Source organism: Periophthalmus magnuspinnatus, chromosome 3, assembly GCF_009829125.3.
Source record: "Periophthalmus magnuspinnatus isolate fPerMag1 chromosome 3, fPerMag1.2.pri, whole genome shotgun sequence".
Classification (NCBI taxonomy): Eukaryota; Metazoa; Chordata; class Actinopteri; order Gobiiformes; family Gobiidae; genus Periophthalmus; species Periophthalmus magnuspinnatus.
In genome coordinates, this window is record NC_047128.1 from 33,987,193 (window position 1) to 34,012,116 (window position 24,924).

Here is a 24,924-nt window from a genome sequence, read left to right on the forward strand (position 1 = left end):
CTACTGGAACATCCCGGAATAACACCACACACAGAAACGCTTGAACAGTGTTTTATTTTATTACAGGCAGGGCAATGGGGGGCAGGGATAAAATACATTCTTTTTGTGGAGCGGGAGGAGAAGGGGAGGTAAACCAGGTAAACATGGACAAGACACAGTTGAATTATTTCCCCCCAAATATAGATCAATTAAATATCTGCCGATAGATTGAATAAATAACTTGAGATGATTTGTCTATAGGTCTTTACTGTTCTCTTATGTTTACATAGTTGTTTTCTATATTTATTTGTTGGAAATATCTTTAAAGACATCTGCATAAATACTTACACACAGAGAATGGTGCTGTACACATGGTGAAAATACTTTAGTGCTTTCTTTCAGCAGTACTTCATATAATACTATATGTAAGTAAAGCCTCTTAAGATATGAAACGTGTGGCCTAACTTTAATAAATGTAGTGAAATTACAGGAAGTGGCAGCATGACTGGAGTAATTTCAGGCTGTAAACTGGAACAGTCCACTGTGACAAACCACAGCAAATCAGTTCCAAACAAAAACCTGTGTTGATTACTCTTGGCATTGGTTTGGTGGTGGCACTGCACCATAGGTCAATGTCTGCAATCTGCATTTCTTGTCACTATGACATTTTGTTATAAAAGAGAATGAGGATATTGTCACCATGCCATTGCAAAATCTTAAATAAATATTTGCTCAAAAGGAAAAAAAAAGCTGATACAGTGGTGTCCATCAAGTGAGATATAAACCACCGACTTAAAAACAATCTGTTGCAAGAGTAATAAGGATAATAATACCACCAAATATAGCAATAAAAGTGATAACAATATAAACAGTAATAAATAATGCAAAGTCAGATGTCCAGAGTGGTGTGCTGGATTGTATGTGACATGCTTAAAAGTGGCATGCCTGTAAAGTTTTCTTCTGTAGTCCTTCCTGAATGTTGGACATGAATCAGATTAAAGGGAAGCAGATGCTTTGACATCCAGAGCACCTTATAAACAAGAAGAACCATCTCTGATGATGATTTTCAATGCCTTCCAAAAGCTTATATAATTTCACTGCATGATCATTGTGGCCCAAGGACAAGACCAGCCATGCTACTGAAATGCATAACTCATGCGGACGCAGCCCCTGGCACATTGTGGATAGCTACCTAGTTTCAAAAGTTTGGCCAGTCATTTTGTGTTTGTTTTTTGGCCAAGCAGCAAAGACCCCAGGTGAGGAGCTGTGGTGTGAAATTATCAGGTTGGAACAGTGTCGGAACATACAGAATGACCATGGGGAAAGAAATATAAAGTAACTTCCATAATATGTGCAGCAGCACTTAAATAAAGCAATATTTATATACATATACAAAATTACATCTTATAAATACATTTGGCAATACATGTATTATTTTTTTGGCAAAATAAAAGGGGTTAGCAAGATGAAATGTGCAAGAGTATTCAATGTCAATCTAAGTGTCTTAGAGACAATTTCTCTTGAAAAAAAAAACAAAAAAAAAGAATAAACTTTCATGCACTACCAAGAGTAACCAAAATACTCAAATAAACATCCATTGGTGTCAGTAATAACTGGTCACAATCACTAAATTTTAAGACACATGAATTCTCACCAATAAAACACACTTACTTTTGTTTGTCAAAGTCAAGACCTGAGGATCCTTTTGCAATGTCTTCTGTTTGTAGACACAAACTTGTCCTTCATCACATTTCTGATATTGACAACAAAATAAAATCTGGAGAAATCCTGTAGCTGATCAGGGTAGAGGAAGTTGATGTGCCCATGATAACCTCGAAGGCAGGGCTTCTTAACCTTTATGACCTTGAGACCAAACTTTGTTCAACACAAAGTAACCTGGGGTTGATTCACATATGAACTATATTATGTATTATATTATTTTTGTGATCCTCAAGGTGGTGCTCACGGCCCCACCGTGGGTGTGGTTAAGAATCACTGCTCTAATGAGTATATTTCCCCTGTGTAGATAAATAACTATTCTTTCCCTTTAATGAATTAAAAACATAGTATATTTGACGTTGTCCCTTTGTGGGCGACATCACATTCTTTTGGAATGGTCTTAAGAAGCTACAGTTATCTATATTCACCCAAAAGCAGCACAGCCCCCTGGCATGCAGAGAGAGGTATCATTTTCCAAACATTGCAATAGTGAGAAAATGCTATCAACATGTCCACTGAATATTCCTGAACAATGTATAGTTTGTGAGTTGTAATGTCAAGTTCTGTCATCTCTGATGGGTGACTGCATTCCAAAGCATGCACATGTGATATGTTATCAACGTTTCAATGACTGCATCACACAAGTATTAGGCCTCCCACTACACCATAGACGATAGTGTGTTATCCTCTGGACAGTGGCAGGGCGAGGATATTCGAAGAGGGTGTATGGCTGTTGGGGCGCCCTCTGCTGGAGACAGGTCATTGAGCTCTTCTGACGATGACAAAGGGAAAGAGGGAGATAGAGAGATGCCTGATGAAGGGTCAGCAGATCCAGCAAAAGTGCGAGGGGGTTTGGGGACCAGGTTTGGCTCTAGTGTGGCTCTGGCTAAAAGCTGTTTGTCATCCAATGACTGTCCATCTCCCAAACATTCGCCCCGGCCATACGAGCCCCTGCCCGACTCTGACTCTCCATCAGAAAGGTCTAGAGGAGGTGAGCTGCTGCCATCCAGCCTGAACAGAGAGTCCAAGTACTGGGCAAACTCCAGCACCGCCTGACTTGTGTTTCCATTGGACAGTTGAGACGACTGTCTAGAAGCTGCTCCATTGGTCTTAGCTGTTCCTTCCAAGTCCCAGCCTCTCTTTTCTCCATCCAAAGGTCTCGAATGAACGTGAGGACTCATGGGAGGAGGTGTGCTCCCAGGACTGTAGACACCGGGGATTTGTTGGTACTCCCCATCAGGAAGCATCACATTGGTGTTTCGCTCTGCCTTGAAAGGCGGAGGCTGGACACTCTGGTTTAGAAAAGTTGGAGAGTGGTGTCCACTGTAGCGTGGAGTGGCTGGGGACAGTCGCATGGGGTAATCAGGAGTCAATGAAGATTCACGATTGGGTGTAAAGAAGGGCCCGACCTCACCAAGATGCTCTGGCGTGGCCTGGCAGAGAGAGTCAGCAGCAAGTAGTTCAGTCCGAGAGCTCAGAGAGGGGTTCTCCTCTGGGATGGGGGCGTCTAAAGGAAATGGCAGGCTGCCCAACATGGGAGACCCCCTGAATGCAGCCGAGGAGCGTCGAGAGTCCAGACTGTACAGGGACTCTGCGTCAGACAGACTCTCCATGACCGCCAGAGGAGCTTTACGATCCCTCAGCTCCACCGTGAGGCGCTCCCGAGCTCCACGTAACACCACAGGCACCGGAGGGGGAGGGCATTCAGAGAAACCATCCAGTGATATTTCTGACTGGGCAACAGAACTAGACAAAAGGGAAAAAAGGGGCAATAGTGACCAGGAAAATGGGTAAATGTGTTTCAAGACACATTTAAAACGATAGGTTGAGAAAACTTTAAAGGTTTAAAGAGGAGAAAATAATGAATAGTGTTAGTATGTAAAACAATAGTCACCTAAAAACTAACCACCACCACAAGTGAACACAGTAGAAAACACAGACTACAACCCTAAGGGTGTGATAAAGTGCTCAGAGCACTGCTTAAACAGACGAGGGTCTATTCTACTTGAACCATGACGTAGAGGAGTTTACACTGACTTTGGACAGGGGCTAAACCAGTGAGGACGAAGAGGGAACTCAATACTACCATATGTAGTAACCATTCTGTAGCCAGACAGCGTGCATGCGTGCATGAGAGAGGAATACATTATGCAAAATTAGTAATGACATGCTTTGCTTACCGTAACAAGGGTTTTTGTCTTTTTTTGTAACCATAAGGAACAGACATAACAATGATTTTGAAAAAAAAACAAAAAAAAAAAAACAATAAAGTTGTAATTAGTGGCAATTGCAGTAAGCAGTTAGTGCAAAGTTAATGGCTGAATCCTACTGCTGCTGAGCAGTAATTTGAAGAATGATTAAGCATGAGTAAGATGAACACAAACACTCAGTGTGAGTTGTACTAACCGGACACTGCTGTTCCTGCGGTGGTGGGGGGCCGGGGTGGGCTGCTCCGAGGTGGTGGTCGCGTCCATGAAGACGGTCTCTGGGTTCAGATCCACCTCTGTGGGGCTCACCATGATTTTAGCAGCTGACAGCAGAGCGGTTTTCCCTTTGTTGTAGTTTTCCAGCACCTGTTTTTAAAGACAAAGTGTACGGCAATACAAAATGTGAATTTGTAAAATGACCAGCAATAGACTGAGTAAGAGAGGACATTACATATTTTTCTCATAAAAAAATATTTTAAAAAGCTTTTTGTCTAAGACAATAGAAGAAAAACACTGGAAGGGCTTAAACCGACTTTGACAATAATAACACAAAATATAAACAGGTTTGATTTAATTAGTAAACAAACTTTATGCAGACAAATGACGTAAAACATTTATACATAAAACAATACTGCTCGACAAATGAACAATGAAATGAAATGTAAAAATGTAAACAGAAAGGTTTAGTATGTTAAACACAAACTGGTGTAGGAGCGGGGTGAGGTCATAGGTCATACAATGAGAAACAAATCCAGTAATGAGTGGCAGCCCCTAAATATTTGGCACAAACGCAACAGTCAGTGGTACAGTCAGAACATTACACATACAGAGCATCCTCACAATGAGACATGATGAAAATAATACTTGAAAATGAAAACCAGGCTGTTTTTTCATGTGCATGTTATACATTCAAGTCTGTTAGAGGCAAATAACATTTAAACTCAAGACAAGGTCTTGTAGTAAAAAAGCATTTATAAATGGCATTTAAAAAATGAGTTTCAAATGTTAAGACTGTTATTAGGTATCATTATTAAGGAACGATTAAAAAAGCAGAGAATATGTAGACTGTGACCACACCAAAGTCCTAAAACGGAGCAGGCTGAAGGAAAGACACGTTCAGTGGAACTTTGGAAGAAACTGGGTTACTATGGAAACATTGTGAATACAAAGAAAATGTGTGAGCACAAAGCGTGGGGTTGGTACGTCCACATCTCAGAAAACCCAAAGCTGTAAAAGAATGGAAACTAAGCCAAGGGATAAATGTAATTTTTAAGATTTTCACAAGATTAGATTTTTGCCCCCTTCTCCACCAATAATGTCATTAAAAAGGGGCTGTTTTATTTCAGTGGGGCATTAACTGCTAAAACTTAGAATATTTAGATCACCACCTTTTGTTGCTTTGAAAATGCTATATATGCCGAAAACAACATATTAACACGATTAACACAAACGTTTCACTTTTGTTTCTGGCCTCCCTTTGCTCTCCGCCCAAAATCACTCCCCCTTCAGAGAGTTATCACGACACAATCAACATGTATCCAGCTAATGAACGTACTGCACGTATCAGGTTTGTGGAGTTGTTGTGCAGTTTTATATCATACTTTTGTATATTTACAGAGAATTGTCATGTGGGAACATGGATGACTTAGACTTGTTGGTGAAGCATTGCACAGAATCTTACAACTAACCATAAAGAGTCTGAATAGTGCCCAGGAGAGAAACATGCATGAATGACATGGATGACATTTAAAAGCTCTTCAGACATGTTTTTGATGAAGGAACAACATTATAACATGGTAGATAGCTAAAAAAAAATTTTGCATAATATCCCTCTTTAAATACACCACAACCCGTGGTTACTTTCCTTTTACATATTTACAGTCATAGACACCTCTGTGCTTTGTTGTTTTGTTTTTTTTTTGTCTTTTTGTCTCTTAATCATCTCACTTTAGTTTCTTTCCAATAAAGTAATGTGCACAGTTTTCTAGAGAGGCATTAGGTCTATTACAAGTCTAATCTGGTTTAAAAAGGCCTTGGAGATGGGGCGATTTCATTACAGGGTTCATTGATTGCTTTAACAGATACAGTTTCAGACAGAGGAAGTGCAGACGCACCACTCTGTTGGGCAGGGTTATTCTGGGGCTGAGGGCACGTGGCATTCTCCTCAAAAAACAGTACGTCTTGAATCAGAGGGACAGAGTTAGGGTCAGTCTCTTTGAGAGGGGAATTACAGCACACATTTGTACTGGTGGGAGAAGCCGCGTCACTGGAAACAGAGTTTATCTGGGTTTGAGACAGCACAAGTACAGCTGTACTGTAGACCGGCTCTGCTTCCTCTGCCTCCAGGTTATCCTGCTCAGACAGGGGACTAAATGGTTCCAGTACCTGCAGAAACATCATATCAATCACACAACAGCCTAACACATAAACACTGCATAAGCTTTTATTATACTTAACAAATCAAGTTAATATGAAGACAGACTGTGGCAGCTTTACTCCCAAGCCACATAAAAGTGCTCTCCCCAAAGTAGCTCCATGACATGCAAACATATACATTAAAAGATCTGTTATGTGAACACAATTATAAACCATAGTAACAAGAACCAAGAATCACCCAAAATTCAGACATCCATGCCTTTAACCAGAGCGACAGGAGAAGAGGTGTGATTAGGTTTGGTGTTATTTCTGGACCCCGTGCATTCAAAACAAAACACAAACCTCCAAACCCATTCTTCAAAAACACAATAGGACCTTATTTAAACAACTGATAATTCACTAACATCATTATGAACAATTGTACACAATACACTTAGTAACACAACAGTAATCTGTAGAAATATTGAAAAGCATTTGAGACGACAGAGGCCAAAAGGTGCACACATTGAGAGAGAAATACTCAGATACATGCACATAAACACTGACCTTATTAAGCCCCTCCATGACCATGTGGGGCATGTGTTCGTTAAGCATGGCAGGTGATATGATGACCTCATCAAACGCCTTGTTGTCCCCCCACAGAGCAGAGTACGTGGGCTCCTCTTGGCCACAGCTGCAGGAGGAAAAGGGAAGCAAATGTCAATGATTCTATTAACAAGAACTGAAAATGCTCAAAACATGCAACCTGCAAATGTGACTGTTCTGTGAAAGTTACGGAAACTTTTAATTTGATCAAAAACTAAAATATTTTACAAAACGATTGAAATAAATTAAATACAACCAATAGTAATAACAAAAAAAATGTGGAAAGGTCATCTAAAATTACATTTTGCTGTTTATTTTAATTGTCTTAGTCAGAACAGAATTCATATATTACACTAGTTGTAAGTGAAAAATCCCTGTGTGACCTATTCCAGAGTGAATCCATGACTACCGCTAACCTGAATGTGCATTCTTCCATCGTGTTTATCTTGTTAACTGTGTATTGTCACAGCTGCGACCAGTGGTGCATTTGCTTTGGACTTTTGGTTTCCCTGCAGCTCAAACACGAGGCTAAATCCTGTGTCCAAACTGAACCAATGGATGATTGATTAAACTCGTGGAATCTGGAATAAATAAATATTTAGATTAGCTCACCATGTCTCCGGGGGATGGTTGTGCACAACATGGATGACCCTGCCGGGAGGGTAGAGGGGGGTGGAGGCTGAAAGGGCAATGCTGAGGTCACTGGGGTGGAGCCACAGGCGACTGCTAGGGGGCGCTGCGGGCTGGGTCTGGGGATCTTCATCCTCCAGGGGAAGCTCTGATTTAGGGATGCATTTGGTGCCGCCAGCGATAATCCTCCACTGAAAAAGCAAAGACATAATTTAAACAGTCATAAAAACTGTGCAAATATATTCATTAATCGAAGTATAAATTATAATAATGATTAGACAAGGCACAAGAACCTGTTGCTCAATACCACTCTTTCACCGTCTTTTTTAAATAACTGTAATAAAATGTTTTTTACATAATCGTGGTCACCTTTGGCTTGTTACTTTTCTGCAGTACTTCCAGAAGATGGCGCCTAAAACCCTCCAGCTGAGAGAGCCCCAGTCTACAGAAAAGACACATTTACCATCACGAGATAAAATAATCAAAGAAATAAAATAGATTTAAGTGATACCTTGGTACCAAGTCTTTTCCCAACACCACAGAAGTGACAAACTGTTTAGAGTACTCCATGGCATCCTCACTGCAAAAATAAAACTTCAAATCATTAATATCACAGGGAAGTGTTTTTGTAGGTTTCATGATCATGTTTCTCTATAATGAGAATCAGTTTTTTCAAAGGCAAAACTTTGAGTACAGTTCATTATTGCAGGTTGTAACATTTCTAAAGGTGAAATAATATTGTCTTTTCTATTTTTGCAGAGCTTATCTGCCGCTTCCCCCAACGGAGTTGTTAAGTTGTAACTTCCTTCAATTCAAATATCACATAATCCTCTTCAGAGGAAATACAATTACAGCAGTTAATAGTTAATACTCATAAATGTTAACATTTGCATTTGTATCAGTGAACCAGGAGCAAAGTGCCATTAGCCTGACCTGAGAAGGCCACCGGGCGGAGAGTAGGAGTAGCAGTGAAGAGTGGGATACTGGGGTCTGAGCAGGAAGGAGAGGATGGCTGCAGTCCCTGCTCCAAGAGAGTGTCCAACAATAACCAGCCCGTAGTGCATGGTGCCTTTGTTCTGTAACAGCAAAGACCAATGTCATAGTAAAAAACGTGGAAAAAAAAAGAAAAATGGTGCATAATATAACAATAATTAACATTTAAATACAAACGCATTAATCAGCCTGCCAATCTAAAAACAGTCTGTTGAGTCACGTACCAGGTCCCTTCCAAAAGCCTGTGACAGGATCATTTCCTGTTCCAGTTTCTTCTTGATGTACTCAGCTGAGTAAACCATTCCCTGTGAAAAGTGAAGAGGAAGATGAGAAATGAATGGTGACGGGAAGTGAAAACCATTCATCTTATGTTAACATATCCACAGCTTCATTTTGTTTAGGACTGTCATGATTCTTGGGAGTCCTGCTTAATTTTACTTTTAATATCGACACAATAATCTGACGCTGGTCCGTCTAACCTTGTGTCCGAGCCACGTCCCATGTTGTTCCTCCACAGGCAGCCGCTCCGAGTCTCCAGTCAGATCAGTCAAGGCGTCCTGAGCAGCAAGAGTGAATAAGTGAAAATGCCCAAAGTTCATACGTATTTATGTTTTTCCCAAATATGAAACAGTGAGGCAATTATGTTCAAAAGATTTAATTATTAGTACAAGGCTGCACTGACAGTTGGTTTGAGCCCAGTTTAATTCTGATGTGGACATGATTAGGTCCTGTTCTAGTTCTAGTTCTAGTCCATGTTTAGTTCCAGGTTTAAGTCCTAGTTTAGTCACAGTTTTAATGTGGTTTGCAAACATGAATCTGTCCTTAAGAATACTTCTCCTAAACAGCTGTAGCAATAATATTCTTATAACACCAAGCTAATCATGTATTAAATATTTTCACAATATATGGTAATTTGCACAAGGAGCTTAAATAACTAAACAATAACGCACATTTTTATTTCAATTAGACACGGTTTGAAGGGAAAAGCATATGTGTATTAAAGAAATGTACCTTGGGTGAAAGGGTTCCTCTGATACTGATGACCACCTTCTTTTTCCCGTGATCCACTGCCACGAAAAATGGCGTTTCGTAAACCTGTGAACATTGGATAGAGAAGGTGGAGTTGAATTACATACCACAGTGCCGTCAGGTGTTTGTCTCAGATGTTCGTACTATCTTCAGGAAAAACATATTTCTATTATTTAAACTTATAAATGCAAAATGACTTGATGTAAAGAGCATTTATTGATTGACATTGCCGTGTGTATCTTATTGTACGAGTCAAGGCAAGGTCAGATATCACAAGAGTTTGATTGCAATAACCAACACGAGTACGTAATATCCTTCAGTGTATATAATGTGCACATACAAACATAAAAATATAACATCAAGTTTATTTAGTTTGGTTTGTTGTGACAGTGTTTTGGACAAGTCTTGAAAACTTGCATTTGTTGTTGCCCTGCTCTTTTTCACTTTTCTTTCTACACTTTCCACTTCTTGCATTTTCTAGTTTAAATAACCTGTTAACAATGACTCAACTTTCACACCAACTAATTGCCAATTTTCCTGAGCAACTATAGCCCTAACACCTCTGAGCTCTCATTAAGCGGCCGTCACAAACTCACCGCATCATGGCAGGAAGTGTAGACAATGTGGACCTGCTTAAGATCCCTGTCCAGGAAGTGTCTGCGGATCGCCAGGACGTTACAGCCGCAGCAATTGTCCTCTTCCACTGTCACGGACTGAGACAAGCGAGAGCCAGACACTGAAGTGCAGCTGCCAAACAAAGGGGAAATTAGGACAGATAAACCAAAATTACACTCATTAAATCTCGTGCGATATGATGATTATGTGCAAAATTATCATGTTAGTTGTGTGTTTATGTGGGCAGCTGTGTGCGTCTTGTTGTCGTTTTCACGGCACGGAAATGGTTTTTGTAAATTAAAAGTTTTATTATTCATTATTCTGTTTAGGAGCTTTTTTTTTTGTCTGTTTTTGTACTACTCTGATGTTGCTACAAAAGTCAAAGATGATTCAAAAATGTACTATAAATTCAGATTTTTTTTTAATATATTTTGAATTTACTGTGAAATGCTTTATATTTTAAATTAATGTACTATTATTAGATCTGTCACAGCAACAAATTTTGAAGGATGATATATTCCTACACAGATTTACTCCCAAAAACAATATTGAAACTACTTTATCCAACAATAATGCAAGATAATCGCAGTAAACCTATTTTGAAATATACTGCAACATTAAAAGGAATGACTTGCAACACATAAATTGCAGAATGAAGCAATAATTTGTATTGTATCATAACAAAAACACCCAAAATGTCTCTATTTTTGCAAAGAAACTGTGCACACGATTAACACTGAGCCCCAAAATATACTGTTCCAGCTTTTATATATTGAACGATATAGTAATTATTGTGCTAGGCTTGATTATTTTTTATTAATTGACAATATAATACAGCTGTTATGACATGTTTCAACTGGTATATTTGAAAAGATCGCAAATATTTTCATAGCAACTTGGAAATGTACACTCTACAAAGACCAGAAGGGCTTACACGCCTATTAGTAAACAGAGAGCTAGAGGATCCGGTGATTGATAACATCTCCAGGGATAACTACTTGGCAAGTGGAAGCGCATGTGAAATCTGATCTTTATTGGAGATGCTACATAGCTGGACGGACAGGGAAAAGCTAAACAAAGTGTGTGGGGTGTACGGTGTTGCTTACGGGCAGGAGCTGGCGAGGCGGCACAACCCACAGGCTGGCTTCCTCATCAGGTACATGGGCCAACCGTACGCAGCGAGTGCAAACAGCATGTAATAGCACACCTCTTTGTACATGTTCATCTCGCCCTACGATAAGGAAATACGAACATCAACAACCACAGCAAGAAGCTCTGGGTGCGACTGCGTAACAAAATCAGATAACGAGCATAATTAGATCTGATTTTTGATGCGTTTACGTGCACAAAAGTCGTCTAAATCTTCAAAAACACCTGGTGACAATGTAATGTAATGGAGTAAAATAATGTTGTATTTGGAGGACGAAGTAAAATGAGTCAACTCCTTCTTTAACACTTCCTCTCCTTGTGTGAACATTCAGAGTGAAATCCGATTACTCATGTTATGGGAATCTGTCTACATGACTATTTCTGAGAACGCCAGAAATCAGATAACAAACTGTTAAATGTAACTGCATGAAGCGTCAAAAAGTAGTACTCTGAAACCAAAAGTGTTGTATGAAAAGGTCCTACATTGCACAAACATAACCCTCGTGCACTTTAAGAAATGTTAAAATATCATTACCTCATCAAAAACATCCCCAGAGTTGTGTTTTTTGTTTAATTCACACAGTTTTCAAGTGAAGAGCTACAAGGTGGAACAGTGTGTTTTCAGTTTGAGCGAAGAAGAACTCCTTAAATATGCAGAGTTTGTGTGTTAAGTCATGTGTGAATGAAACAAAACAGAACTCCAGGTCTGTTTTTGATGAGGAAATATTACAACATCGATCAGAAAATAGCGTAATATGGGCGGTTTAAGAGAACACAAACTTACAGAATTCTTAAGGTCAAGGTATCGAGTGTTACGAGTCACAGGCATCCCAGAAAGAAAGGCTATAATGTCGTTGTTGGCCTGTAAAAAACAGCATTTACATATGATACAGTAAGCTTTTTAACGATGGACTAAACAGTGAAATTATTAATAAGAGTCTACCTGGTCCAAGATTGCAGACCTCTTCGATCTTTGTCTCTGGCGGAGTAGAACCAAACCGGCAATAATATCACTAGGCACAATGTCTAGATCTCTGAAAAACTCTGCGAAAAGGCTGGCCACTTCAGAGTAGGCATCCTAAAGGGAACGCAGTCACATATCACCACATTTGTACCACCACTTGAACCACGATACTGTACGATAATGCTGAAATATTCAAGTTAAAATTCTGTTGCAAGGCTTTGGTCTGAACATCGAGTCCTCATCAAATCGGACGGAAAATTGACTCAGTTTAAAGACAAGCTGTTTAATATTCAGAACAGTGTGTTACATTCAGTCAGGGGAAAATACATAGATTTTCAGTCATTTCATTGACTTATCTGATAATTCATATTCTTATCAGCAAATGAGAAACTAAATTACATTTTAAACACTCACCGACTGCGTGTCTTGGGCTCTTGTACAGCACATGAAAAACTTTAATCTCCGACTCCAGCTGCTGGCTTGGCCTTCTTCAAGTCGGTGTCTAAAAAAGTACAAGATTAATGGCCGATACTACACCATTTGAAGCGCCACAGGAGATAAATCATGTTTCTTGGCTTGAGACAATTTTCCCATCTAAAGTAATAGATACCTGAGTGTATATGTTGTGAGGTTCCGTTGTCGTCTCCGAGTTGCTTTGAGCTTGACAAATGTCCGACCCGTAGGGTCAAAGGTGCACATAAGAGTGATGCAGACGCTGAGGATCACGAGCCAATTACATGCAACTATACCTGTGCAGAAATAAAAAAGACAGAAATATAAGCAACAATCTAAATACCAAGATTACAATTTTCTATTATTATTTGCTATTTATTATCACCTAAGGCGAGATTTTTGGCTGTGACATCAGAGCATGGCTGATAATATTGAACAAGCCAAGCAATTCCAACCACAGCGTAAACCAGCTCCACCAACAGAATGGCTAAAGGAAGGAAAGACAACAGGTCAAAAGTGATCATACAGTGTGAATACATTATGCTGACAGATAATCTACTCAAAATTAGTCTTAAAAATAAAAAATAAACATATCTATACAGTTGTCCCTCACTATATCACGTTCACCTTTCGCAGTCTTGCTGTTTTGTGCGTGTGTTTAGTGCAATTTTTTTACAGTGTATGAGCACGCACTGTGTTCTGCGTCCTGATTGGCTGAGGGACTGTAGATAGACACGACAGCGGAGCGACGCCAGGACGGAGAGGAACTGTGAAATATGCAAGTCACTATTAATGAATTAAACACGAGAGGAAATGTGAGAAAACGCCTGTGTGAGAAAAGTGTATAAAGTGTGTGGTGAGGGGTTTTACAGCCTTAAAACATATATAATAATTCTAAAAAATAAAGCTGATACTTTGCTGATTTCGCCTATTGCGGGTTATTTTTGGAACGAAACCCCCGCGATAAATGAGGGACTGCTGTATCTTATATAAATATAAATAGATTAAAATATCCAGAGTGTTTTGAACCTTACCAAGTCGTATATAGAGGACATACTGTACAGCTTCCCTGGGCTGTGTGTACAGTATGCTGCCTCTCATGCTTAACCACATGATGGCGCTCTCACAGATGAGACAGCTGACCAGGATGCCCAAGTATCCCCGGCCATGGTCCACCAGTGTCACGGAGCAGGACTGGTCTGAGCCGTACGGGAGGCCGAACAGAACCACCGACAGAACCACCAGCCTACACACCCAACGAGAAGGAATGCACATGGGGGGATTAAAATAAATATGTAAAATCAATAACATGACAGAGGCGTGACTCACCAGATGCAGTGTAGAAGAAAGAGGAAGAGGGCGGGCAGCACCAGGTCATCACTGCCGACTGACCAGCGCCGCCGGAACATCACCATCCCAGGCATCACTGCCCTGAGGGAGCGAAGGAAGAGGAGAAAAACACGTTATTTTAACAATACAGGGGAATACCAGCAGGTTAAACTGGAACTGTCTCTGTGGAAAATAATTAGGCTGAGTATAAATTCCACAGTGAAGCAGCAACCACAATAATGAGTCTGAAGGTAAGACACTGTAAAACAACGCGAGGAGAGGGGCCTACAGAAATGAACCATCTTTAAAAATAGTCCCACATTAACCATGAGTCATTATAAAAAAGGCTGGTTTCTGCCACTCTGTTCATTCAGTGTAAGTTTAGAGGGAGCCTCTGGGCTGAACTGAAATAAACTGGACAGAGTCAGAGCAGCAGGACTCAGACAGTGGGACACAGCCACAGGGAGCTGTGTTCGGGCTGAGGCAGCCTCTGTGGGCTGCTGCTGCTCCTTAACGCTGGGACTTTTTAACTTGAAATAGTAAATGGTCACATTTTTGTCTGACACTAGAAAATAACTAAATGACTGAATATGTTTGTTTTATCACCCAATAATTACTATGCACTGCCCAGTGACTGGACCCTAGATGCCCTTTGTCCTGATCCTGTTCTGTGGACCTGGATCCTCCCGTCCCTCACCTGGCTGACGACTCTCCCCTGGACGACCCTGGATGAGCCGCCCTCTGTCCTTAGTCTTGAGTAAACTCTGACTCTACAGATGAACTTTATCTACAAATGCATTAGTCCTGAACACATTTGTAGCCTGCCAGTCCCTGGGAGTGCACCTCTCCTTCACTGTGGTTCTCCACAAGGTTTCTGTTTTTTTTCACTGTTTTTTGTTTTGTTTTTGTTTTCCCCTTGTCAAGAAGGAGGGTCTAAGGACAGGGGATGTTCTGGGACAGTTGGGCAGATTAACCAGTATTCATAGAAAACAGGCACATGCAGGTCTTTTCTAACTTTCTGTTGGTTGAATCTATGATCTTGTCAAACCCTCAGAGGCACCTGCTGTTGTGATTTTGGGCTTTACATAAAATAAACTGAATTGAACTTATCAGTGACACATTTGTATTTAAGCCTGTACATTACAGTAGGCCTAGTTTCTGTGCGCTCACGCAGACTGATCAAGTACAGCCAAGTACAACAAAGCACAACAGAAGTGCAAATTAATATATTATTTTCTTTTGGCATTGTGAGCTGTAGTCACACTTCTGTTTCCCAACACTTCGCTTGTTACCACAGCACATTTAGCTGTTAACAAAAAAAAAAGTGCCATAATTAATGTGCAGATAATATACATTACAGCTCACTCAGTGAGATATCACTGTCCACGTAGAGCGGCCGATATTGACAAAAAAGTAGAGCTCTCAGCAGAGGTGACCATAAAGAAGCACATTATCTGCACATTAAACTCAGCTTTAAACTGTAAAACATATTTAGGACTCTTTTTAAAGTTCACAGAGGATATCAGTGCAGTGCTTGTGTTTACGATAGTGGCATGCTAATGTGGCTAAGTGGCACTACTAATGAATCACTTGTGCATTATTGTAATCGAGCAGGTTTAGGGCTTTTAAAGGAGCCATGTCCATATCGGTGAGTGTGACTGTGGTAAATGTAAGACAACACTCACTCTTATGTTAACAGTGGCTCTTTAGCAGTTAGTCTTTAGACTGAGCTTCCTGGTAAATATTAAAGCCAGATTCTTATCTAAATAAATTATATTAAAATGATACTACAGTGATTTCAGTAGAAATGTAAAACAGACTCAACCAAATGTTCCAAGATGAAAACATATCTATACTATGAATGAAACAATTAGATTTAACAATATAATCAAATCTCTTTTTAAAAAAAGTCTGGTATCAGTACTCAGTATTGGCGAGTACTCATAATGAAGTAGTCATACTCCTTGCATCCCGGTGCCACGGACAATGAGAACATTAGTTGATCGTGGCACCTGTGGTCTGTTCAGACCCTCTTCATGTTCGGTGTGGGGTTTTTCATTCAAGTGTAAATTGTGGCAATCTGTGGGTCGCCTTGTGTCCAGAAACAAAAGATACTTTCATTTCATAAAATCTAAATCAAGCTGCCTGAAGCAAAGTGACAAAAGTGGACTTTTGTACAGTACGTGTAAGAGGTTTTGTACTGAACATTATTCTCTGTTTCTACTGGCCATTATATAAGAAGGTGATACTGTTTGTCCTGTGTTTGTTTCAACCAAAAATAATGTATGTATAGTATCTCAACATGAAGGTTTTTATATAATAAAAGAACAAACCACGCAGCACGTCTGAGAGTTAAACTGGATGGATGTTTACACTGTGCCTCTAACTAAAGTTTATATAATGTGGAGCCAACAGCCTGAAGATGTTGAGAATGTAACTCAGTGGTGAAACATTTCAGTGCCCAGTGCAACAGCCAAACGGATCTCTCCTCACACACATCACAAACATCACACACATCACACACATCGCACACATCACACACATCACACACATCACACACACATCGCACACATCTTAAGTTTGTTTTAAACATCAAGTAAACATAATAAGTCACGTATTAAACAACGACCTGCAGTTTTAACACACGATTATACACGCGCAGAGTCACACAAACTGCACAATGCACAGCTCAAAGTTGTTTAAAGTGTTTATACCACGGCCACAAACTGAAATGTCTCACGTGTGAAAAGCCACTTCACCGTCTGTAAACGCCTCAAAGATTTTTATTTCTGTTTGGAATTCTCGTTGAGCATGTTAAAACCACATAACGCACAGCTCCTTATTGCTTAATACTTATACATTCTTAAAAGCCATAACAAGACTTCATATAAATGCTGAAAAAAACCCTAATTTCCGCAATACCAGCTGGTAGTGCCACATTTACAAGCTACATACAAACTATATGGCTGCAGAGTTTGGGTTTGTCTGGAAACGACTCCTTCAAAAATAAAACCAACATCACTTATAATACATTATCTTAATATAAATACGTCCGTCCACATCACACCTTGAATACTGCACTGTAATATCAGATGGGGTCAGTTCATTTTCAATGCAGTGACAGTTTTCCTTCAACCAAAGCAACAGTAGCAGGTGGTTTGAGTCGCTTTCACACCTTCAGCCAAGCAGCACAGACAAAGCCATAAAAATGAGTTGTGGTAGTGTTTATTTGGATGATGAACTAGTTTTCTTACAGCCCTCCAACTGTGGTTTGTTTGACACTCCATAAAAATGAATGTTTTTCCATGAACATGACTCAAAAGACGGGAAAAATTAAACAAAGACAAAAAGCCACAGTTAAATACAGTTTGGTTTTTTTTGCCTCGATCGTGTCTGAAAAATCTTCAGATACAAGTCCGTCTTTTTATAACACAATATTTAGTACGTAAACCCAAAAGAAACGTGCTAAGGTTGTATTTAAACGTAATAATCAAGGTTTAAAAGGTCCTATATTACCCAAAATTTAATCTTGAGTGTTTAGTCATGTTGAATGTTGTTACCTCATTAAAAACAGACCTGGAGTTGAGTTTTGTTTCATTCACACGTGTTCGACTGACCCTTTATTATTAGTTTATCTGCATCTCCAAAGCTCAAAATGCTCCGTTTCACCTTGTGATGTCACGTGGTGGTGGTTTTTCAAGTTTCAAGTAGAGATCTTGCAATTCCAGTGTTGATAATATCCAAATTTCTAGTGATTCTAGTGACATGGAAGGTGTTTTCTGTTTGAGACGAGAGCTCAGAAGTCTAAATATGCAGGGTGTGTGCGTTATTAACATTTTGCATAACTTCCGCAATACAAAATTACTGACATTTTGATAATCTGTCCATTGTTCATTAAGCATAACGATACAGTGGTCAACTCCATAAGCCAATAAGCCTCTTCCGCTTACAAAGAAACACATTGTTGCTAAAAACTCTTCAATAAAAGTGCGATATTGTTCAGTATACAGGGAGCTAAACTGACAATGGGGATTTCTTCTGTCGTTTTTTCCTCATTTTTTGTGGCAACGCAACAAAGCAAAGAGAAGCAGGGACATGTGAACGGCTGCATGTGACTCACAGCGCCTTGTAAAACACTTTCTGGGTTGAAGTAAAGAGGGCAGTGAAAAGGAGGGAGGAGACACAAACCGCTACCCCATAAAAGCTCATTTGGGCTGCAGCAATCAGGCCAGTCAAATCAAGCATATCTCTCTACATTAGAAAACACTACAGACGGCAACGCTGGGGACTCTTATCAGCGCTCTGCTCCAGGGCTGTTGCTACGACAAGGCTCAGCTCCCCAAAGAGATAACATAAGTGGAGCAAAATATTAAGACACTAATGATGGAAAATAGATTTATAATTTAAACTGAAACCGTCCTGCAAAGTAGCTTATTAGATTTGTCGACTCTTAATGTCTTGTTGCGATGGAACTGATTCAGAGGGTTACTCAAGCAGATTAAAAGCCGTTATCCATCTATTTGCTATGACCAGGATGAAGAACGCTACCTGGATTGTTGTGTTGTGATTTGTTGCAGAGCTGAACAAACAAATGATTATTTTGCTCATCAATAGATCTAGAAATTCTGCTCTTCAACTGATCAATTCGTCTTTAGGTCACAAAAGGCCTGTGGATATGAGAGAGTTTTACTAAATTTGACCCAAATGAAACTAAAGTGATGTCGCTTGAGGACATTTCAATAGAGGATGCTGACATGTTTTGTGTTGATGCATTTCCTGCTCTGTCTGAGTCATAAAACCTCTTCTCTCATCACATCACATGCTTTGGAGTCTGTGTATAGTTTGAACAAGTTGAAATCATCAGCAACTATTAGTACTCAGTCTGTTGCAAACTGCTTCAGGTCTGTTAACCCGTCCCAGACCTGGATAAATTTAGACGATGTAGCTAGACGTAAATATGACAAATACAATAAGGACACAGCAAAAGCCTTAAAATAACAATAATAAATCTCCTAATACAGTGGAGAGAGGTGTAATGTAATGACAGACATAAGACGACAGGAGCTAAGAAAACTGGCAGAACATCTTACCCCATCTGCTCACATAATGTCGTTCATCCTTTCATTAACACTAAGAATATCATTAGATAATAGCGACAATATGAACAGTGAGAGGTTATGATATAGATTCATGACACTAATCAATTGACACAAGAGGATTCAACTCTTCTGCACAGCTAATTAGCACGGACGCTATGGATCTGGTTTTAGAGAAGACTACAGCTGTCACCAGCCCCACATCCTCCTGCTAATGGCACTGTCCTCCTCAAGGGCTTTCCCATCCATCACCCCAGGGAGGTCACCGCTCAGACTCTCTGCTCCCAACACAATCACACTGTTTGGACTCTTTACAAGCAACAGTCTGCAGGGGTCTATGGAGAAAGCCTCCATGGTGTAAGATATATTATTAAATGACACGCTCAAAGAGGGATATCACTTACAAGCCAAAAACGTCATCGTTTTTATTTTCCTGACATAAATACAGACAGATTTAGTGAACAGGTATAAAAAAGATTGATTCAGTGATTTATGAAAAATTGTATTTTCATTCACGTGTTTTTAAAGTTGAAAAATGATTACGGGGTAGGTCTAAACAGAAATGCTCAAAGCATTCAAGCCTCACATGCAGAACAATACTTAAACACGGCTGAATCAATCAAAATAAAAGTCTGACAAAGATAATGATGAGGGACCATAATATGATACATTAATATCAATAAATAAAAGATGATTTGACTTAATATGCCCACTTTAAAATAAATGTTTGACAACATAGCTTTCAGAAGAGAAAGAAAGTTTTATAATAATAATAATAATAATAATAATAATAATAATAATAATAATGATGATGGCACTTACAGCCTCTTGAACAGCCTCATCACTCTTCACCTTGCAGATACTGACTCTGTATGACGCTGCGTTACAGAGCCTGACTGAGCTGCATGACAGCAGACTCTAGTGCACAGAGTGACTGAGCCATGCTTTTGTGCTCCACACTGTGGAGGACTTTGTACCAGGCCCAAGCCAGGACCATGTGAGGCCACAACAATGATGTAACAACAATGACAGGGCTCCTGTCTGTCATAATGGCTTTGTCTTTGACAGGGACTTACTGAAACAGTGCAGGGCACAGTGCACACGCTCTCAAACTCACTTCATCTCATAATGGCTTTGGGCTCATACAATCCCCAGACAGGTGAGAAAGTAATGGAATCAAGACCTGATGCACAAACAGGCTGGTCCCGCTGACAGTTTCAGCTCACACACCTCCAGCTGTTTAAAGCAAACAGATACATTTAGGAAATCCTATACTCGACTCGACTGATAATAGATTTGAGGTTAGCCACAAGATTACTCAGATGTTCTTGAAGGTGGGACGTCACAAACAGATACACATGTTTCACTCATTCACTTGAAGCAAAGTGAGCAGTGAGCCAAAGTGTATGTTGAATAGTAATGTCTGTTACACAATAGATGGGAACAAGGAACATTCCACTAAACCTGAAATGCAAAGATCACACAGCTGTAAGGGCCCTAGCACATGCTTAAAAAGTACAGTTTGAAACCTAAAGGTGTTCATGTGGAAGTAAAGATAGACTGACACCTTTTTAACAGTGTCCCCACATACAGTAGTATACTGAAGTATTGTTAAGACATGCTAGACATTCATTCCACGGCTCCTGTTTGTACAGAAGAGGCTCCTGTGCCCCTCCCTCACCCCCTGACTGTTCAGGACAGTGGGAGCTCTCAGTTCAGGTCTTTGGCATGTACCACTTCCTCGGGGTCTCCTCTTATCCCTTTAGTTTCAGTCACTACACTGGACAGCGAGCATCCTAAAGACACAAACACTCTTCCTCTTTATCTTCACACTGTGTTCTTCTGCCCACTCGCTCATTCCGTATTCATGTTTCAAAGCACATATGAAAGGAGCATGTGCATCTGTTTTGTTTTGTTTTTTTGGTGCAGAGGAAACCTACATTTTCTCCTCTAGGCTCCTCTTTTGCCTTTCTGCCCCCTCCTCTTCCTTATTGAGCCAATCCAGATTCTGCTTTGGTTTCGCGTTGCTATCTTTTTTTAGACTGAAAGCCATGTGCCACTCACTCCTACTCTCCCTCTGCCTCTTTCTCCATCTTTTTCTCCCACTGCAACCCACTCAATCCTTTCACCTCATCCCACTCTGCTCCTCTTCTTCACTCCATCTGATTGTATGTGCCTGTGTACATGGGTACTCCTTGTGTTGGGGTGGTAACATATGGGTTCCTGCCAACCTGTCTGAGGTTTACTGCCACAAACCGTGCACACATTTGTCAATTTATCAGCTCCGCTCCTGAAAATAACTGCTGGACTTTTGCCCACACACTGTGTTCATGCGTTGCTGTTAACACTCCTGCACGCCACTTGGTTATATACATCTGTAGAATAACACACACCACAGAACTAGCGGACATTTGTACTAAATAATGAAGTATACTGCATATGATTTTTAATCCTAAAGGCTTTACTGTGAGTGAGTCAAAAGTTCTCTGTCGAAGGTCCAACGTGATCTACTGTCACAATTAGAGCCACTTTATTTAAAAAAAATTTTGAAGGGAAGAAAAATATACTTTAAAATATACAGGAAAAGAAAAAAAAGAAGAAAAAAATAGTAATGTAAATGTAAAAAAATATATATAATAATTTACTCACTTTACTGTTCAATAAATGATGAATGAACTTTATTTTTGGGTTCAATATTTATCGTGTGAACCTTTTCTTTCCACTAGAAACTCAAATAACTGACATAAACTGCAACTATCCTTTATTTTAACAATAATGTTCATTTAGATAAGGGTTTACTGGGATAAACCTGCTTCAGGGGCTCTCGTGTCATAAATGGTCTTCAGTGCCGTCATATATGTGACATTTTAATATAATATCTCTCTCTTTAACATTTATCATCCTGACAGACTTTACATGATACTTTTATTGAATGCTCTGCAAATATTTACTCCACTCTCTCCACATCTGCAGCTCTGTTTACTTTGCAGCTTTAAGTATTTGAGATGCGCTTGAATATTTCCCTTCCTTGATAAGAAAAGCTCCCAGTTTAAATAAAGTTATAACTGGAAATTCAGAGCCAATTATTTTAGAAGCAAATATTATCATTAATTACTTTACTAACATTTTCAACACCGTAGTCTGAAACTGTGTCGAGTTGTATTCAGACATTTTTCCAGACAAATAAGCAACAGCGCCAGGACTCCCATGAGGCTGCGCTTTCCACTCCACTGCTGCCCAATAGGGATAACACCAACTGAAATGTAAACACTCCTGTCGACAATGTTGATGCTGCCTGAGCGAGAACTTCACTGTGAGAATAAAACATAAAAGTCAGGGCTGGAACGGTAAAGCAGAATAGTCACAGATTATCTCAGTAGTCGATTAGTTAACTATTTCACAAACCGTTCACTGTTATCTAGAGTAAAACTGGTTTTAACACGGGCTATTAGCTATAACAACAGATTTTATCACAAACACTGAACAGATTTAAAATGAGATATTATATTTCTAAATATTCTTGCACGTGCGTTCTTGTAAATAATCTAAACCTCAATTTGGGCATATTTTAGATTAAGATGGTGACTTTATTTTAAAACAGTGATTACACTCTTATACATTCATATCTCCACCTGCAGTTATGTAATCAAGTCCTAAACATGTCAATCTTATGGAGGTTAAACAACTTAATAGTGACTTTGTGCATCTGGCAAATAGATCATTTTAATTGGCCTAATAAAACAAACATTAAATAGACACGAGTTTCCAAAGGCCCAGGCTCCACAAAAAAGTCAAGTCTAACAATAAGCTTTGATGAATTAGTCCAACTGTGGGACATTACAATGCTAATAGTTTATGTAATTTCACACGCTGATGTTGCTGGAATAAATTATTCACTGTGAAAATGTGGAGCAGTGAGGAGCCTTATGTTATGTGTTACAGTAGAAACTATTGCAAAGGGAAGATTACGAAAAATGTGCCTCTACCTCAGTTGTTGTGTTAATGAAACTTTGCTGAGGCTCTTTTAAAAATGAGTTTATCAGAAAGTCCCCGTCCTTCTTGATCAAGTGCTAAGAGATGAGGGAAACACCTGGGTTCATGGTTCCTCATTTAGGCCGATAATAACCACAGAGAGGGGGTCTATGAGGAGGAACTGTAAAGACACATAGGAGAAATAAAGAGAGAACTTAAAGAGTGCCAGAGTGTGTGGGATATGAGGTGTTGTAGCGATGTGAGATCAGACTGCTGTCATTAAAACATCATTTCTGATCATGTCCCATGTGAGAAGCAGCCCACTAACTCTGAATCAATCAATGAGCTGCAATGTCCACATCACCCTCGATTACAACAAGGCTTCAGCTGCAATTTGTGCCATTCAAAAGACAAATAAATGTGGTTATCATAAAGGCTAGAGCGCGTTTGGAGAGTCTGACATCATGATACAGTGTTGGCTCGTGCGCACGGGGCAGTGTGCGCCCGGGGGCCACAGAAAAGGCATTGCTCCACAGCCTGGAGTCTGTAGGATAAACCAGCCTGTCCAAGAGGTGGCAGCGCTTATTATACACGAGGTAAAAAGCCGGGTCACCGCTCCCTGTCCTGGAGAGAGGCTAAACAGCTGAGAAGGGACATGTCTCACCTGTGTTTTGGCACTGCCTCGTCGAGAGCCACTGCATCGGTTCCGCTCGCTGTCCCATATCCCCGGGACACTCCTGAGGGCTGCGGGGTGAACGCTCCAAAGCTTCGCGGATAGAATTAGAATATCCGTGCCGTCGTCATTACAACCAGCGGATAAATGTCCCCGCAGATCTCACAGCGCGGCCGTTCCCTCGGTTATGCGCGGACTGTCCTGCACACACGACACATCTCTCCAAACCAGCGTACATTTGAGGTCGTTTCTCCTCCGTGGGGGGGTTTTCTCTTTGCTTTTCCGTACAATTGCAACACGTCGTCGGCTGTGGCACCTCGCTCACTGCCTATGGCTCATTTACCCCCGTCTCCAAAGGCAGGAACACGGCGTGATCATAAATATCCACAGTGATAAGAGTCCTCAGTCCTTCTGCCTCTCAGATTCAGTGAGCCATTCACGTTAAAGACCAGAGGCACGGACAGCAGCTAAACGGCCTCAGAAATTCCCGAGAAAGTGGCCCATCCCCTCAGACATTTCCCCACGGAACAGACGTATCCGTGCGCGCGGATCTGACATTCTCTTCCGTGTTCGGCTGCGCAAAATCTCCCTTGGTTCGCCGGGTTTACGCCATAGACCGTTTACGACGTTCACCTGATTCGTGTTTTTTATAGAAGCCACACACTCCTCGCTCCCGTGGAGAAAGAGCGCCACTGGTGGTTTGTAAAAATCAAGGAACAGGCCAAGTGCTCAGGGAGAACCGTGCTCTGGCTCACAGTGCGTTACATCCTGGACAGTGCGTTAAAGTCTGGACAGTGCGTTATAATCTGGACAGTGTGTAAATAGTTTGGACAGTGCGTTACATCCTGGACAGTGCGTTACATCCTGGACTGTGCGTTACATCCTGGACTGTGCGTTATAATCTGGACAGTGCGTTAAAGTCTGGACAGTGCGTTATAATCTGGACAGTGCGTTAAAGTCTGGACAGTGCGTTATAATCTGGACAGTGCGTTAAAGTCTGGACAGTGCGTTACATCCTGGGCAGTGCGTTACATTCTGGACAGTGCGTTACATTCTGGACAGTGCGTTACATCCCGGACAGTGCGTTATAATCTGGACAGTGCGTTACATCCCGGGCAGTGCGTTACATCCCGGACAGTGCGTTATAATCTGGAC

At 40.4% G+C, this 24,924-nt stretch overlaps 1 protein-coding gene across 2 annotated transcripts; it reads right to left on the bottom strand.

The window, feature by feature from the left end:
- Positions 1-17: 17 nt before the first annotated feature.
- On the bottom strand, positions 18-24,515 carry dagla (diacylglycerol lipase, alpha). Of its 2 annotated transcripts, XM_033990206.2 has the most exons (21): positions 23,761-24,515; positions 14,029-14,130; positions 13,734-13,945; positions 13,085-13,186; positions 12,857-12,995; positions 12,661-12,748; positions 12,226-12,360; positions 12,067-12,144; positions 11,240-11,364; positions 10,115-10,265; positions 9,501-9,584; positions 8,969-9,046; positions 8,714-8,794; positions 8,430-8,572; positions 8,008-8,076; positions 7,866-7,938; positions 7,479-7,687; positions 6,828-6,954; positions 4,105-4,271; positions 3,879-3,896; positions 18-3,444 (listed from the first exon to the last, which is right to left on the bottom strand). In XM_033990206.2, the coding sequence occupies exons 2-21, from the start codon at positions 14,121-14,123 to the stop codon at positions 2,358-2,360; spliced, it is 3,261 nt and encodes a 1,086-aa protein (XP_033846097.1). In that variant the 5' UTR covers positions 14,124-14,130; positions 23,761-24,515; the 3' UTR covers positions 18-2,357. The 2 variants fall into 2 exon arrangements, with proteins under 2 accessions (XP_033846097.1, XP_033846106.1); XM_033990215.2 differs by lacking the exon at positions 3,879-3,896.
- Between the last annotated feature and the right edge of the window lie 409 nt (positions 24,516-24,924).

What these genes read in the sequence shown, in the direction of transcription:
- dagla (XM_033990206.2), bottom strand. Translation starts at nt 14,123, where the DNA reads ATGCCTGGGATGGTGATGTTCCGGCGGCGCTGGTCAGTCGGCAGTGAT. An exon ending in TGTCCTCTATATACGACTTG is followed by an intron (nt 13,187 to 13,733) that starts GTAAGGTTCAAA and finishes TCCTTCCTTTAG; the next exon opens with CCATTCTGTTGGTGGAGCTG. An exon ending in CGCCTCGCCAGCTCCTGCCC is followed by an intron (nt 10,266 to 11,239) that starts GTAAGCAACACC and finishes TTTGTTTGGCAG; the next exon opens with CTGCACTTCAGTGTCTGGCT.